The sequence below is a fragment of the Bactrocera dorsalis genome, chromosome 5 (assembly GCF_023373825.1).
Source record: "Bactrocera dorsalis isolate Fly_Bdor chromosome 5, ASM2337382v1, whole genome shotgun sequence".
In the NCBI taxonomy this organism is placed as follows: Eukaryota; Metazoa; Arthropoda; class Insecta; order Diptera; family Tephritidae; genus Bactrocera; species Bactrocera dorsalis.
In genome coordinates, this window is record NC_064307.1 from 48745375 (window position 1) to 48762621 (window position 17247).

Below are 17247 nucleotides of genomic sequence, written 5' to 3' on the forward strand. Positions count from 1 at the left end.
GATTTCATGCCATACCACACCTCGGAAAATATTATACAACATTAAATGTTTGTATTAATTTTCATATAATTTATATTTTATTGCAATTAGTTTTTAAATTACAATTTTTTAGGTTAATTTCACTTCATACATCAATAATAATCCAATCTATATTTGTGCTGCGCTTTAAATTTAAATCTTTTGAAATTGAAATTTATTTAAAAATTAATTTGAATTTATATAAAATTCTTAAAAAATTCAAAATGTATTTATTAACAAAATTTAAATTTAATAAAAAACTATTTGACATTTAATAGAAAAAATATTCACTATTTAGTAGAAAAGGCATTAAAAATATATATAAAGAAACATTCAAAATGTAACAAAAACGAAAATATTAAAATATAAAGTTTTTACAGTATACAAACAGAGCTCACAAATTTAAAAGAATTCATTTGTTTGTCTTTTTATTAAATTCTTTAAAAAAGTATCGTATATCGATAGCATTACATAATTTCTAACTAAATATCGTAATAAAACATATCAATAATTTCACTGTGACCGTTATATTTTAACAATTATATAAGAAAGTGCATTTTATATAGAATTTATGTTCAAGCGAAAATAATTTTTGCTATATTTATCATTTGATTCGCTTTGTGCTACACTTTTCCTAATCTTACATAATTTTACATTCAAAATTGCTTAGTACTCTTTTCACTCAATAAAAATACAATTTTAGTTTTTAAACGCGCAAAATTATGAATGCCACGCTTTCGAATGCAATATTAAAATATAAAATTTAACAGTTATGAGGGGAAATGTAAGGAAGCGTTGGTAGAAACAAGCATTAATTAGTTGCCTTTAATTTACGGCTATGAGTAATACATTGGTGTACATATATACTGAATAAATGGCTGTCCTTAAACGTTCATAAAAATTGGGAGAGTATGTGTGTATATGTATGTATGTACGTTTATAGCCACTAACTACTTATATGCAGCTTTCAAAACCGCATCACAAGCCACTCAGTTGCACTTAAAGTTCCTTAGCCTTTCTATTCAATACCTTCGTGTAAACTTATGCCTACAGCTTTAACACACGCTTCACCTCCACAGTGGGGAAGGCCGCAAAATCGCAGTTGGCGGCACGATGTGGATTGCGTTGCAGATATTCGCCGAGTATTTCAGCTGCCAAGTGACTAGCGCGCGAGGAGATCTCCGCTTTGGCGGGCACATGCTGATTGCGTCGCTGTTGCGCCACAATCGATTGTGCAGCCATTGGATCCGATTTGGGCGTGGCCTGCAGTAGTGATAGAGCCCATGCGTGTTTCATGCGCGTGAGTTCGACTTCCAGTTCGGTGATGCGTTTGTCCTTCGGTTGCGGCACATAAATCGGTTCGAACTTCTTCAGCTTGTCGCGTATATTTTGTGCCTGCATACGTAAGCGTGCGTTGCGTTCGTTATGTACCACTGTTTTCAACAACTGCAGCTCCTCGGCGATGAGTGGTGTGCTGCCGGAGACGCCGTGATTGGCGAAGGCGGCGCCACTGCCGCTGGTCGTTGAAAGGGATGAGTCGGCAAAGCGTTTGGTGCCACCGGTCGATTTGAGTTTCTCACGCAACGTGCTCTTCTCGCTCTCCAAAGCTTCAATGTCACTCTGCAGATGATCCAGCGTGTCCTCGTACTCTTTCTCCTTCTTTTGCAGCTGCTCTAGCTGCGCATGCGTCTCCTCATATTGACGCTTCCATTTCTCAACCGTGTGCTCGAATTCGCCCTGCAGTACGGACAGTTTCTTCTCGGCCAAGTCCTTGCGTATCTGCATCTCGGAGAGTTCGTTCTGCTTCAGCTTGGCAGCCAGTTTTAGTTGTTTTATATCGGCTTCACGATTCTCGAGTGTTGCAGCAAGCACGTTCTTTTGCTCTAACTGTTTCTTGATGAGTTGTGCGCGTGAAATGATGGGTGAAACGGGTTTCTCTTGTTTCTGATTGGCCAATGACATAATCTCATACTCTTTGTCCAACAAATACTGTGCCATTTGTTGCAAATCGCTGTTGGCCTGAGCCAACATGCCTTTGAAGTTTTGTGATGGACCACGATCATCCTGCTCGTAGACACGTTCGCAAGCCTGCGTGAGCAATTCCCAGAATTTCACATGCTCTATGGTATGCTCAGCGGTGTTGTCCGTTTCAATTGAGGCGGCTATTAGCTGCACACCTTGCTTGGTAGCCAAATGCATAACGGACATGACGCGCGACAGCGAATGTGCCAGCTGACGCATGGCTTCCAGTTTGAGCGGCGATATGCCGCATTTGATGACATGCACATCCTGTGGCAAGCGGCGTTTGATTAGCTTCACTTGCTGTTTGATTGCCTCCGTTTGCTCGTTGAGGTATTGCATAAGCAGCATGGAGTCGCTGGTGTCACCACCCTCGCGTACAATGGTGCGCGCAATGGTAACATCATTCAAGATGGACTCGCATGACGAGCTCAGCGCAGCGACGCAATCGCGTATCATCTGTGTTTCATTGAGTAGGTCCTCGCCGGCTAGCAATACAGAGTTCATTGCATTGAAGAAAGCGACGCATTTCTCAATGTTTTCTGTGGTAGAATTCTCATCTAGTTGATTCGACTTAAGCAACTCAATAATGCCATCGATAGTTTTCTCTTGTGCAACCATTTCGGGCAGTGAATTTCCGGCGCGCAGCAGCGTATCTGGCTGACAGCTATTCAGTCCGTAGAGTATTTGATGGAGAGCGCATTGTAAATTGTGTATGTAGTGCATGAGGCGGCACTTGAAGGCATACTGCTGCACTGAGTGACCCTGAAAAACGGCTTCACGTGTTATATTATCCACAGCGGGGAAGCGTTCGCGCGTCTGGCTCACCACAATGCCGCATTTGAAAACGATGCGTGAAATTAGCAATATCACCAATATGGAATCGTGATCACCGCCACGGCTCATAAACGACTCCGGCATGAATGCAGTCAACATTTGTACATGTTCCGTTGCTTGCGTTAGTTCGATTTGACGTAGCTGCACGTCAATGGCGCGTGTGTATGCCTTCGACTCGGCGAACATCTGTTTATAATCGATTGTTTCGCTGGCGATCTTGACTCCACTGGGGTCTTGTAGAGATTTGGGATCATTGTTGGTAGTGCGATCACGCAAATCTAATAACTGTTCATTCAATTTCTGCACAAGTTCGCGGAATTTGGTGATTGTCTGATCGCGATCATAAATTGTCTCGATAGCAGCGTCACGTTCGCGCAGTGCTTCCTTACGTGCGGCGCTCAGTAAATCCAATTCTTCACGCAAATCCATTTCTAGCTCATGATTGCTCTCTACCAGCTGCTCATGCACTTCCTCAAGCGCTTCCAGCTGTGCCACCTCCTCCTCAAGCATTTTCACCTTATCTTCGAGTTCCATTTTCTTCTCGGCCAATTGCTCGACCATTTCTTCGGCGCCAAGTGCAGCATCGACTTGTTCCTGCAGAAAGAAAAGCAAGTATTAATTAAAAGAAAGTTATTTGCGGAACAACAAGCTTAAGCGGCTTAAAGCAAAATGAAATGGCAACATAAAAATTAACGCTGGTGCATTCGAATCGATAAACAAAGCTTTTGAAATATTTTACAATTTTTGCGTTTACCTCCTGAACACCAGTTTGGCAAGCAGTTACGGGGGAGAAATAGAAGAAAGATTTTCGGTAAATTAAACGGAATAATATTATTAAACATACGCATAGGTGCCAAAGGTACGTGCCACACGGCAGGCGCAGCACAACAGACTTCTTTGCTTGTGCTTATAAACAAAGCTAAAATAAGCTCGAGAAAGTTTGCAATTAAGCCACTTGGCATTGTTGTGTGCATCACTGATAAAAAATGTGATAACAGCGTATTGAAATAAATTCAATAAAAAGAAAAAGCTAAAAATTGTAGTGGTGGCACCTTGTGTGGCTAAAGTGCTTACAAAAAGGTTTAATCTATGTACTTTCTTGAAATTTTATAAACAAGGAACAAAAGGACCATATAGAAAAACTTTCGGCAAGAATAAACATGAGCGTCTGAATGGATGCTACAACTAAACATTATTCTTATATCTGCGCCAGTGTTAAATAAAATGTCTAATATCAACAGTTTGCATTGCTATACAATTGGTAGCTAAACTGTGATAATTACACATTTTATTTGTTTTGTTTAGGAAACATTTTGTATTGCTTTTAAATACAATTTGTTTCATTTGCGCACCCTGGACCGCCAATAAAGGGCCTTTACTCACTTGCAAGTCGGCGACTGTCGCTTCCAATTCATCAATTTTGCTCGATAACTTTTCCTTTGTACGCTCCAATTCCGCAACTTCGGACTTCTTCATTTCCAATTCCTTTGTAAGCTTCTGTATGTCATGTTTGTCATGGGCTGACAAGTCGCGCAGGCGCACCAGTGTCTCCTTTAAACGTGAATTTTGCTGTTCTAGTTGTTTGAATTCATAGGTGGAGAGGCCACCACTACCTTCAGTGGAGATTTCACCAATAGAGGTTTCAGCTTTGTTTTGCATTTCTGAACGCATTAGTTCCAAGTCCACTTGTAACTCCTCAATACGTTCCCTTGCAGAGTCCAACTCGAGCTGTAGAGTATCTGCTTTTTCTTCAGCCATTTCTTTGTCTAAGGTGATGAGCTCGACATTGTCGGCCAGTTCAGACATTTCTTGGGCATGTCTTTCACGTGCTTCGATGGCATCTTTTGTTTCTTGCTTCGCACGCTGAAGTTCCTTTTGTAGCGATGATTGTGCAGTCATAATTTTGCTACGAAATTCTTGCAACTGTTCAAATTGAATTTTCATCTTATCAAATTCACGTAGGCGATCTTTGTCTTCATTACGACGTTGTTTTAAAGTTTCCAATTTTTCAGTTAAATCGGTTACTTGCAATTGCAAATCCTCGATGAGTTTCTGTTGTTCAGCGGCAGCGGCCTTTTCTTCAGCAGTGGGTCCTTGCGGTACAGCGGTAAAAGAGGGCGAGCGCATTGGCTGCAATGGCGTAAATTGCGGCTTGAGGATCTCAAGGAAACCAGTTTCGACGAAAGAAGCACGTTTCGAAGTTGAATGTGAAGCATTGCCATTGCCACCCTCAGCCGTGGGTATGGACGAACTGGATGCCGTGGCAGAACCAGCGGTGTGATCTCTGGCTGTTACACTGGGTGGTTGTAAACTCTTCCGGCCGCCACTGGAACTACTTGCTGTACTGCCACTACGTTCTATCAACGAGGTGGAGAGCTGCGAACGTGAACCCAGCAATGATTGGCGGCTGGAAGAGAGCGAGTTACGCGACCCGCTCAACCGTGCTTTAGTGGGTTGGGTCATGGGGGTTCTTGCGCTGCTGCCACTACTTGCCGAGTCAGCTATGTCTTCTGAAGATTTCTTTGAATCGGGACTGCCACCAATGACACGAAGCTGAGTCGGACGCACAAACATGCCACAATTTTCGCCACATTCAAAGTATGTCTGACCTTTAATTGTGCCATTGTTTTTACCTTTTGGTTCATCAAGCACCACGCCCACCCACTTGCCAACGGCGAAGCTGGTCATACCAACATAGGCAACAGTTCCTTGAAGATCCTTGCCGGTTATATCGACCCGCGCGCCCACCTTCAAACTCCGCTCCGACATTAGGTCGGTTTTAAGTTAGCCGGTACCGCAAGCAAATATGTATACAAATACCAATTTCTGTATATTTGTGTGGGTAAGTAGCTGCGTTTTAAAATCGAGAAGCCTGCAAATAGTGTTTCCATAAATTTTCAGCCATACAAGTAAACATACATAATTATAATAGACAGCAAAACACATATTAACAATATGACAGCACAAATGGGATGACGTACGCCGAAACGACAAATCAGCGACTCAAACAGTTAACTATTATGCCAACGTCGTACGGGTGTAGAAAAAATGGTAAGAATAGTAATAACACAAATTAGTCATCCTCCCTGTTTTTAGTATTGGCCTACTCTCTAGACAGTCGAGAAATCTTCACCAATGGCCATACGCTCTTTCTATTTTGTCTAGACACTACATACCAAATCTTATTGTTGCTTCTGAATATTTGCTAAATGCAGACTTCGATTCTAACAAACAATTTACTTGAATTTATAGCAAATTTTATAAGTTTTCAACTAGTGCAAAAAACTGGTGAAAAATATTTGACAATCGCTATTGGAATCTGTGCCGAATAGTTGTCAAATGGAAAGGCGTCAAATAAGAATTTCTCGGCAACTTGAGGCAAACAGCTGCTCGTTGGAGCTGCCAGATATTTGCTAAAATTAACTATTTTTCCTGAGTTAACTTTATTTTCCATTGCCCGCTAGATGCCTCCATAATGAATTTGAAAATAATTTTAACGGAAATTAATCGTACATAACTACAGTGAATTTTCTTGCTTTTTGGGTACTTTCTTTTTAAATAAATTAATTTTGCTATACTTTATATATGTAAATCAAATGGATTTTTTTTTAATTTTTGAACTAATTTAAAACAAAAATATTGGGATAGACCATCAGTTGTTCTTAAAGCCCATTTAATGTTTTATTTTAGTTTTAGAACCCAGAACTTAAAATTTTCCAGAAATGTTGCGCTAACAGCTATTCAGAGCTGCTGAAGATCAACTTTCAAACCGTCCTCATGACAGTCGGGTCTATGTAATTGGAACGGGCCCGTATTTTTTATCGGGCCATGGACTATCATCTATGCAGAATTCTGCGTCTACAACAAGAATAATATAACTTTCAAAATAATAATAATTACTAAGAGTGTGCTATTCACAGTGGTTACAGGGCACTGCAGACTCAGGAAACACTTTTCCAACTTGGGCGCAGTTTGGTAAACTGTTGATTTTTGACATAGAACAGGAAACTCCAGAACACCTGATTCTAAAAGCAAGCTAAAGGCCTTAGGATTCATCTACGTTGACAGGATCTTTGTGACCATGTGTGATATAAGAGAAGGCAAATAGACCATATGTCCCAGTGCAAAACCTCAATTATTTCTGTCTATCAATTATTTTCTGTTTATCTACGGTCTACTTATCAGGAACAGACACGAAATTTAATCCGACCAAGGGCTATCAAATCGGCTGCCGCACCGACAAATACAACACTCAAGGCATTTTCCTAAAATAACTATTTTGAAGCAAATGATCATCCAAATCCGTTATTATTATTACAAATGATTTGATTCAGTGAACTCAAAATAGTCTCGTTATTTATTAATTTACCCAAATTGCCATGAGAAAGCATGTGAACTTAATAAGAAAATTGGATTCTTATGACTTAATTCACTCAATGAGCTCACAGTAGAGATTCTCACACAGTGGCTCGAATACATATGCTCGTAAATTTGGTATTTATTTTCAGACGGATTTTTGTTCTACGAGGTGTGTTCAAAAATTATCGCGAATTTTGTGTTTTTTCAAAAATTATTTATTTATTCATGAATATCTATTTTGTCCCCTTCAAAGTAATCCCCATGAGATATTATACACTTGTGCCAACGGTTTTTCCAATCTTCGAAGCACTTCAAAAAATCATTTTTTTTATCTTCTTCAGCTCCTCCTTCGATGCCGTCTTTATCTCGTCAAGAGAAGCGTAACGTCGTCCTTTCATGGGCCTCTTCAGTTTAGGGAACAAGAAAAAGTCACAGGGGCCAGATCTGGGGAATACGGTGGCTGCGGCATCATTAGTGTGTTGTTTTTGTCGCGTTGTCGCGCACAAGCAACGATGGGTGTGAGCAGGGGCATTATCGTGGTGCAAAAGCCAATTTTTGTTCTTCCACAAATCCGGGCGTTTCTGGCGGATTGCTTAGCGCAAATTGCGCAAAACTTGCAGGTAATATTCCTTATTGACCGTTCTTCCCTGTGGCAAGAACTCATGATGCACCACGCCCCTGCAATCGAAGAAAACTGTCAGTTACGATTCGCGATACTTTTTGAACACACCTCGTATAAAATAATGACCTAAAGTAGTGCGCTGAAGTTAAAATTGTGTAAGGGGAGAGGCAGATTTGAAGTTAGAGATTAGACTTAATATTTTTTTTATTCTTAATATTCATAATATTCTTCAGCAGTAGGCATTAAACCACTTTCTTTCTCTTCCCTCTATTAGATCTTCCATTTCCCGAATATGTTTTGTATGGACTCTGAAATTTTTATACGGTCTTTATACTAGTTAGAAGCGGACATAAATACATTGTCTATCTTAAGTAAAGCCCAGTGATGTTATTATTCCTTGGTTTCTAGTCAATTGTCACGATTCACTCATAAATCTCAGTCTACGAATTTATAGAGAATAAAGATTTCGGGAAGTATTAAGTTTAGACGAATATTTTCGGAAGTCACTGTATGTATTTACATTATGTCTATATGAATAGTCTAGAAAAGAGCAAATGTAGTAGATTTGATAATGCTTATTTGTTCTTTTTCATGTCTAAAATCTCACTAATTCAGATGATCTGCTCAATTGAGGCGAGCTTACGGATTGAAAATGACTATAAAAAGTAAAGGTTGTGTCAGACTAGGCACGTGCGTACGTTCCGTAGCGGAAATGTATGCAACTGACAACTGAGTTGAATGTATACTTTTTTATGAAGGGCGACATATTGACGATGTGTCCTCTACCGGAGAAGCATACGGTAGACCAACACTCAACTTTTGCATACGGCGACGTATTCAATTGACATTTGACCTTGGCGATTATGAAAATTATTTGTTTACTAGCGCAACGCATTCACTGTGCATACCTAAACGTTACGTACGCTCCTTCATTCGAATACTTATCCGTCTTTAACGTACAAGTACCCATTCTGTCGCCACCTTAAGGTCCAGAAGAATTCCTCCCAAAAATCATTAAATATCTTGTTACTTTGCATATAGCCATTAGTTTAACTGATTTTTCCAGTATCAAATTAAAGGTTAGGTTTAGGAATAAGGACAACATCAAATACTTTCCATCGTTAGCATATTATAAATCTTAATATATAAAAATCCAGTGTCCGTGTGTATGTCTGGAATAAACTCAAAAACAAGTCAACTGATATTCATGAAATTTGGCATATACATGTAATTCGGTCCAACTTAGATGATAGGATAGCTTACATCTCAATTTATACTCGCAATATTATATTATTGCAAATTTTTGTATTATTTATTAGTACAAAAAGATTCTAACAGATGGCGCTATGTTAAAAATACAATCGCTTTATATAAGCTACAATTTTTAAATATTCTGCTTTCTCAACATGTAAAATTTAGCAACGACATGAACCTACGGTTATTTTCCAATTGGAAAAGTGTTATGCAAAGCGTATAAGCAAATAAAGAGAAGGGTTACCAGCACAAATAAGTTTAATTAAATTACAAATTTACGAATGAAATAATTCTTAGCTCAGTGAAGGTCACTTCATTTCCTTCCACCAGTGGTAATCCAACATCTTGCAGTGCATCTTGAAAATGGACAGCGTGTGTATTTCACCGAAGAAAATATTCTGCAAAGAGCATGTGAACCACCAAAAACGACACTAACCGAATTTTTCACTCTTTGTCAAAAAACTGATATGTATGGTCAATTCGCAAAAATACTATTATACACTGATATTCCATGCTATTTTACATGGAACACGTCAGCTAAAAAATGGGAACCACGTAAAAAGGGAGAACGACATCCTTCAATTGCAGGCATATTTAAAGCTAAGACACTGGGACGACTTTATACTGTACATCCAAAACATCGTGAATGCTTTTTTCTGCGTTTATTGTTGGTAAATGTTCCTGGACCAATCTCTTTTCAATTTTTACGAACAGTTAATAGCCAAGTGTTCAGTACATATAAAGGTGCATGTCACGCGTTGCAACTTTTAGAAGATGACAGCCATTGGGATCTGACACTTGCTGATGCTGCTTTAACGTCCTCGCCGAGTAATATTCGTCAACTATTTGCCATTATTTTGACGACATGTTTTCCAACACAGTCATCTACATTGTGGGAAAAATATAAAAACTACATGACTGAAGATATACTCTACCGACATAAACAATTGAACCATTCTACAAACTTAGACTTCACACAAGATATGTATAACGAAGCATTATTAATGATTGAAGATTTATGTATTATGATCTCAAGTTTACCACTTAGTAATTATGGTATTCCATCTCCTGATCGCCCAGCTACAGACTTAGTAAATAGTGATTTACAGCGAGAAGAACAATTTAATAATCGTGATTTAAATACATTTGTTACTAACAATGAACCATTATTAACTGAAGAGCAGAAGAGTATATGCAATCGAATTATGTTGGCTGTTAATGCCAAACAAGGCGGTTTTTTCTATTTAGATGCACCAGGTGGGACCGGTAAAACATATTTGTTATCTTTCATTCTTGCGAAACTACGGTCACAACTTAAAATTGCATTAGCAGTTGCATCATCAGGCATAGCTGCTACTTTGTTGGATGGTGGGCGGACAGCACATTCCGCTTTCAAGCTACCATTAGATATTCATAACAATCCAAATGCAATGTGTAATATCAAAAAAAGAAGCGGAATGGCAGCACTGTTACGGAAGACTTCGATCATAATTTGGGATGAGTGTACTATGGCTCATAAACATTCACTGGAAGCATTAAATATGCAGACTATGCAGAATTTAAACAATAGTAACAGACTTTTCGGTGGTACTATTTTATTACTCTCTGGTGATTTTCGGCAAACGTTGCCAGTTATTCCCCGCTCTACTTTTGCAGATGAAGTTAATGCATGTCTAAAACAATCAATTTTATGGAGAAATGTTGAAACACTCAGACTGACAAAAAACATGCGAGTACAACTCCAAAATGATCCAACAGAACAAGAATTTTCTAAACAATTACTGGATCTTGGAAACGGTGAAATATAATTTCATCAAGATACTCAACATATTAGATTGCCAGATAATTTCTGTACTGTTGTTCAAACTAAAAATGAACTGATTGAGAGTGTCTTCCCAGATATACTAAATAACTATTTAAATCATGACTGGTTTAGTAATCGTGCAATTTTAGCAGCGAAAAATGTTGATGTTGATCTGATTAACTACCAGATACAACAATTATTACCAGGTGATTTAATGTCAGTTAAGTCTATCGATGCTACTGTAGAAGAAAACGAGGCAGTGAATTTCCCAATTGAATTTTTAAATTCTTTAGACATATCAGGAATGCCACCACACAATCTACGATTGAAAATTGGATCACCGATTATTCTACTGCGTAATTTAAACCCTCCTAAACTATGCAACGGCACACGTTTGGTGATCAAAAGAATTACTGGAAACGTTCTTGAAGCAACTATTTTGACAGGAAAGTTTAAAGGAGAAATTTTTTTGTTACCACGTATTCCGATGATACCATCCGATTCTCCCATACCATTTAAAAGGCTACAGTTTCCCATTCGTTTAGCTTTCGCTATGACTATAAATAAATCTCAAGGCCAAACAATGTCTATTTGCGGATTAGACTTGGAAAATCCATGTTTTTCCCATGGGCAATTATACGTGGCGTGTTCACGAGTAGGAAGACCATCAAGTTTATTTGTATTAACAAATGACCGATTGACCAAAAATATTGTACATCGATTGGCGCTTCATTGAACATTAACTGTGATTTATTACGATTAAAGACATTTAGGGTATATACATATATCAAATAAAAATATTGAAAGTATTTATTAGATAAATATGTTTTAAAAATGTTATTTTAATTTGTGTTAAATTTTGTCTTTCAAATCCTTCTTGAATCACTCAGCCACAGCAACGCGTGGCCGGGTCTGCTAGTAAACACTATATACATATATCTAATTTCTGTACATTTTGTAAAATAAAATTTCTTTTTATAAAATAAAGGCATTCGACATTACTAAGTGGTTTAACCCAAAAGCTAAATATAGGCAGCGCAGAGGTACGCCGTAGAATTACAAACCGTGGATCAAGATAGATCTCTCTGAATATGTTTTATATCTGCCGTAAGTTATATGGCATTTGGATCGGATTCGGATTTTTAGTTTCGACACCAGTAGTTCCCCTTACTCGGTCAGAGGTACAGATAAAGGAATTAAGTAGACCGAAAGTTTTTCGTATATAAGTTAGTCGAAGATTCCAAAATATTAGTATTAACTATTTTAAACTTACGGAAATATTTTAATGCAAATTATTTTAAGAATTTCTCGAAGTAAATAAAGAGAAACCTCATTTCCTTATTTATAACCGCCTCTTAATTATTATTATTATATATGTAAATCACTTTCGGCAATTTCCTCAAAACGTGCACTGGGTTTACATTGTTAGATATGCTTTTCTCTTCTACCTCGGCATTAGGTACTTTTTCCTTAGTATGAACGGCGATTGTTGTCGACAGCCGTAGTCATAAAATGAAATTATTCGTTATTGTTATTGCTGAAACTAAGTATCAATAAAAAGTTCATTCGTTAGTTATTTAGATTACTAGATTGGGGAATCAGTTTCTAAATTTTTAGCAAATCTTTACAGTCAGTGATCGCGCATACGGCACGAAGCATACTCAAAAATCGGAGGATTTGAAGATTTAAAATAACGGAGATCTTGTGCTCGCTTAAAGTCACTTAAGTCATTTAAACCTCAACAACAAAACACTCAAATATTACAACAAAGAAATGGAAAAAGAGGTGAGTTACGCTTTGGAATATTGGAGTACAATAAACGGTCAATGATTCGTTTGCTCGGTGTAATTTGCGTATTTTTGTGTGCTATAAGAAAGTGCCGAGTCGAGGATGTGTAAGGATTGCGACAGAAATGCGATTTGTAAATACTTGAGTGATTCTGGTATCATATTTTAGTTAGTTCGTGGCTTTGCTTTAGTGTCGGACCCAAGTTGTGCAGTGAAAGCACAAACAAACATCTATTAACGAAAAGTTGATAACAAAATTACAAGAGCGCGTTGTGAGCTACAAACGGTAGTGAAAGAGAAAGTGGATAAAACTAGAAAATGTTGTTCTAAACATATGTTTAGTTTATCAGGGAGAGTGGACAGAAAATGTCCATCTGTGTGTCCGTTCATCTATATACATAAGTATAAGCGAAATAATTTATCAGTTTTTGAGATATCTAAAAATTGGCATACGTTCTTTTCTCTTCAAGAAGTTGCTGATGAACGATCAAAATCATGTCCTTGTATGGAACCTTTGTATTTTTGAACGGTATTAGAGCTCCTGTTCAACCGAAGTTAACTTTTTTTGTTTTTAGTATGGCCAGCCTTTCGCTTTAAGATATACATATCTCTATCTCATCGTTTTATTTCAATCTCTTGGGATCTGTAAAGTGCACACGTCTAAAATACTGAAGACGGGTCTTCCGTCTATCACAACGTGATCGATCGGATTGGTGGCTTTTCGATTCGGAAACAGCCGGGTAGCTTGGTGAATTTTTCAATGTCGGAATCTAGTCCTACAAATAACCATATTTTGGGCCCCGGCGAAGTCGATCAGCCTCAACCCATTTGGGAATGTTTCATTGTGGAGGCTGAATTTACCGACTCTTGTGCCAAAGAAACCTTGCCGCAGATACCTTAATTTTGACATCGTGGCGGGGGCAGCTTCCATCTTTGGTCACATCGTCTTTCTCTTCCGTCGGGGCGTGGGCGCAAATCAGCGATATGTTGAAGAATTTCTCTTCGATCCGGATTGTGACAAGACGTTACTCCATCGGAGTGAATGGCAGTACTCGGCGACAGAGTCTCTCTCCCACTACGAATCGCACACCGAATTTGGGTTCCGTTATATGGCCTCTTTAGTAATTACTCGTTTCAGTCCTTGTCCCATCTATTGCACTTCTTGGACGGCGAAGATGTCAGCCTTTATTCTTACGAGAACATTAGAATCGCTGCATTATCTTGTTGAAAAATGAACTCAGGATCAGGGTTGCGAATTTCTAACTCAAAAATTTGGTATGACAAATTAGATTATTATTTTTTAATAAAAAAATGTAATTTAATACAAGACTCACCTTTAAAGTCTCGTCTTTTTTTAATTTCCTTGGGGAGCTTTTACATATCCAGTATTTATTGTTTCCACTCGGACCATCTAAATTGAATTTTTTCTCGTTTCCTCTCTTCATCTGTATTTCTCAGTAATGCTATTTTATGCCTTGGCAAAAGTATAGATTTCGAAACTTTTTTTCTAGACAAGATGTTAATTTCGCTTAAAAATTTGTTGAACGCCACCGTGGAACAACTGGTAGGTTATTTGCTTCATTAATCTCTTTCGAACATAGCTCTCCACCAGCAGCAATGCATTTCATAACGCGTTTAATTCTCTTTCTGATCAGTGGAGTCTTTCCTGCATGGCTTCATAAAGAGTAAATTGCAAAAAAAAATTATATTTTAAGTATATCACAATTTAGCTTATTGTAAGAAGAAAATAATTATCTACACCCTCTCCACTTTGTCAGGAAGTAAGCATTACCCATCATCGACTCGACTTTTCTCTACTTGAAAGGTTTGTATTTTGCTCTCAAAAAAAATTCCAAAATAACCATGTGAAAGCACTTGAATTTAATGAAATATTATATATCACTCTTTATATGTATATTATGTTTGTTATTTTTACTATTGTAGATATTTGAAAACAGTTATCTAGATGAAGTCATTGAGGCGTTACAACTCCTTGATTTTCTCATTTTATTTGCTCATGTCAGTTTTTATACCAATTGTTTGTTTTGTTTCCGAAGTTTTTTCTGATTATGTCAGTATTCGACATTTCTAACAATTTTCAGTTCGATTCGCCACTGTCCGCTCATAATAACAAAGCTATTTAATTGAGGTCATTGAAGTGGTAAGGTCGTTAGATTTTTTCATTCTCGCTGATTATTCCGGTATATCGTATTTATACGACATTTCAGTCTCAAATACTTCGCAAATCGAAAACAACTTAGATATGTATAGTATGTATATATACATATGTATGTAAGTATGTATGTATATATTTGATTATACCATTGATATACATAATTATACTAGTTGTTCATATGTACTTATGTATGTACATATGTTCGATTGAACGCTTTTCTGCACACTAAGTTCTACCTCTTTGTTAAATCATTAGATATTACACCAGTCGAGTTTATACCAGATGTCTGTTCGATTCGCCACTGCTCAAGGTTTTGCAGTTCGGAAACAGCTATTTTTATTTTGTAATACAAATTTTTTATACAAATGCTGATTTGTATTCGCATCTACTTACGTACATACATACATATCAACAAATACAAATTCCGTTACGATGTAAACATGTAAATACGTACATACAAGTATGTATGTATGTGAACTGAGTGCTTGAAATTCCGCTCCGATTTCGTAAACAATTCAACATTCGTGTAAAGAAATGCAAAAGCTGCACAAACAAATTAATAATACAAACATTGATAAAACTTTGACATTTTCGAATGGAAAATAACAATTTTCGAAAGCCTAGAATAAAATAAAAACAACACTTTCAAGTGCTTATGCATATATTAGTAATATATTGAAACTAGTTTCAGAACAAATAAAAATATTTGGAAGAAAACGTGACTAAAAGCATGTTTTCTTCTCCTATAAATACAAATGTATGTATGTATGTATGTATGTATGCACATTCTAGACCTCTAAGAATGGAAATAAGTATGTAAATTTGTATTTATCGACTTATTTGCCTTGAATACTTATTTATATGAAATATATACATACGTACTTATGTACATATGTACATACATAAGTATATAAGTATGTATGTATTACTCCGGGTTTTCCAATATGGATGAAATGATTTCTAAGTGTCATTTCGGTAATATTTAATACATATGTCATGAACTGTATTTTTTTCATTGTATTCAGTAAAGTTAACAATTTTATCATAGTTATTATATTTTATTTTAAAATGATCGTTTTCTAATTGTGTGCTTCTTTCGTGTGCTTTTCCCATTTTGTGGTCGAAGTAATCGTCCACCTGTGCTTGCTATTTGCATCCGTATAAAATTGTTCTCACTCCGAAACCGAAGTCATTGGACCACCGTAAACTTCGCGAATTTGCTGATTTTGCCTTGGAACAACTTGAAAACGATAACGATTTATTTAAGAAAATCATCTTCTCCAATGAGGCTCATTTTCATATAAGTTTTGCAGCAAAACTGTCGATTCTGATGCGCAGAAAATCCACAAATTATTCATGAACATACTTACATACATTACATACAAAGCTGGTGCCGCCGTTAATGTCAATGAAAAGACGTATAGATCGATGTTAATCAACTTTTCATGGCCGCAATTGGAAGAAGTTGATCTCGACAACATCTGTTTTTAACAGGCGGGTGCTACGTGCCACACAGCACGTGCAACAACCGAATTATTGCGAGAAAAGTTTGTAGATTCGATTATTTAAAGAAATTGTGACATCGAATGGCCTCCAAGTAGTTGTGATTTAACACCATTAGACTTCTTCTTGTATTGTTATTTGAAGTCATTGGACTTTAGCAACATACCATACTCTCTTCAAGCTTTAGAAATCGATATTGAACTTGCTATTCATTACATACCGCTTGATTTTGTGGAAAAAGTACTCGAAAATTGAGTTCATTGAAATCATTCCTGCAAAAGAAGTCGTGGAGGCTTGAATGATTATATCGGTTGGATTTCACATTAAATAAAAAAAAATATTTGAATTTCCTTAAAAATTAGTTTTTTTTAAGAAATCATATTATTCTTATTGGAAAACCCTATATATAAACATATAAAATATTATTAATATTTTCAGTACATAAACCATATACTTTTGAACATACATATATGTATGTATAAGTATAAAATAGGTTGTTATACTTAAAAATGACCAAAACAATCAAGAGCTTGAGCACAAATTAAATTTTAAATGCGCATAAATTATCGCACTTTAAACCCCCCACTATAATATGACAAATCGTGGCAAACTAGAAAAATTGTAAAAATACGCACACAACTTGCACTATGGATAGCACGTGAGGGTATTAGAATACATAAAATTACTTAGCATGAGGAAAATAATTCCACACACGCACACATACAAACAAACTGACGTCTATTACATATCCATATGCGTGTGCCTATGTTATAAAATTTGAAGTGGGAACTAGTTTACGCCCACTTTTTACCACCCAACATACACTTCCATACATATTTATATGTATATACAGGTATCCCTCGAATAG

General features: G+C 37.0%; 2 protein-coding genes across 4 annotated transcripts in view; one reads left to right on the plus strand and one right to left on the minus strand.

Moving 5' to 3' along the window:
• Positions 1–429: 429 nt before the first annotated feature.
• Positions 430–6210, minus strand: LOC105223786 (dynactin subunit 1). Of its 2 annotated transcripts, none has more exons than XM_011201630.4 (3): positions 6051–6210; positions 4258–5746; positions 430–3468 (listed from the first exon to the last, which is right to left on the minus strand). In XM_011201630.4, exons 2-3 carry the CDS (start codon positions 5641–5643, stop codon positions 1066–1068), a joined length of 3789 nt encoding a protein of 1262 aa, XP_011199932.2. In that variant the 5' UTR covers positions 5644–5746; positions 6051–6210; the 3' UTR covers positions 430–1065. The 2 variants fall into 2 exon arrangements, with proteins under 2 accessions (XP_011199932.2, XP_011199933.2); XM_011201631.4 differs by lacking the exon at positions 6051–6210 and adding an exon at positions 5856–6035.
• A 6340-nt stretch (positions 6211–12550) lies between these two features.
• Positions 12551–17247, plus strand: part of LOC105223787 (glycerophosphocholine phosphodiesterase GPCPD1) — a 33340-nt gene continuing 28643 nt past the window's right edge. The window contains exon 1 of one of the 2 annotated variants that reach the window (XM_049458427.1): positions 12551–12698. In XM_049458427.1, coding sequence (XP_049314384.1) covers positions 12687–12698 — 12 coding nt within the window. In that variant the 5' untranslated portion in view covers positions 12551–12686. The remainder of the gene's footprint in view (positions 12699–17247) is intronic. The other variant, XM_019989401.3, reaches the window with a different exon arrangement.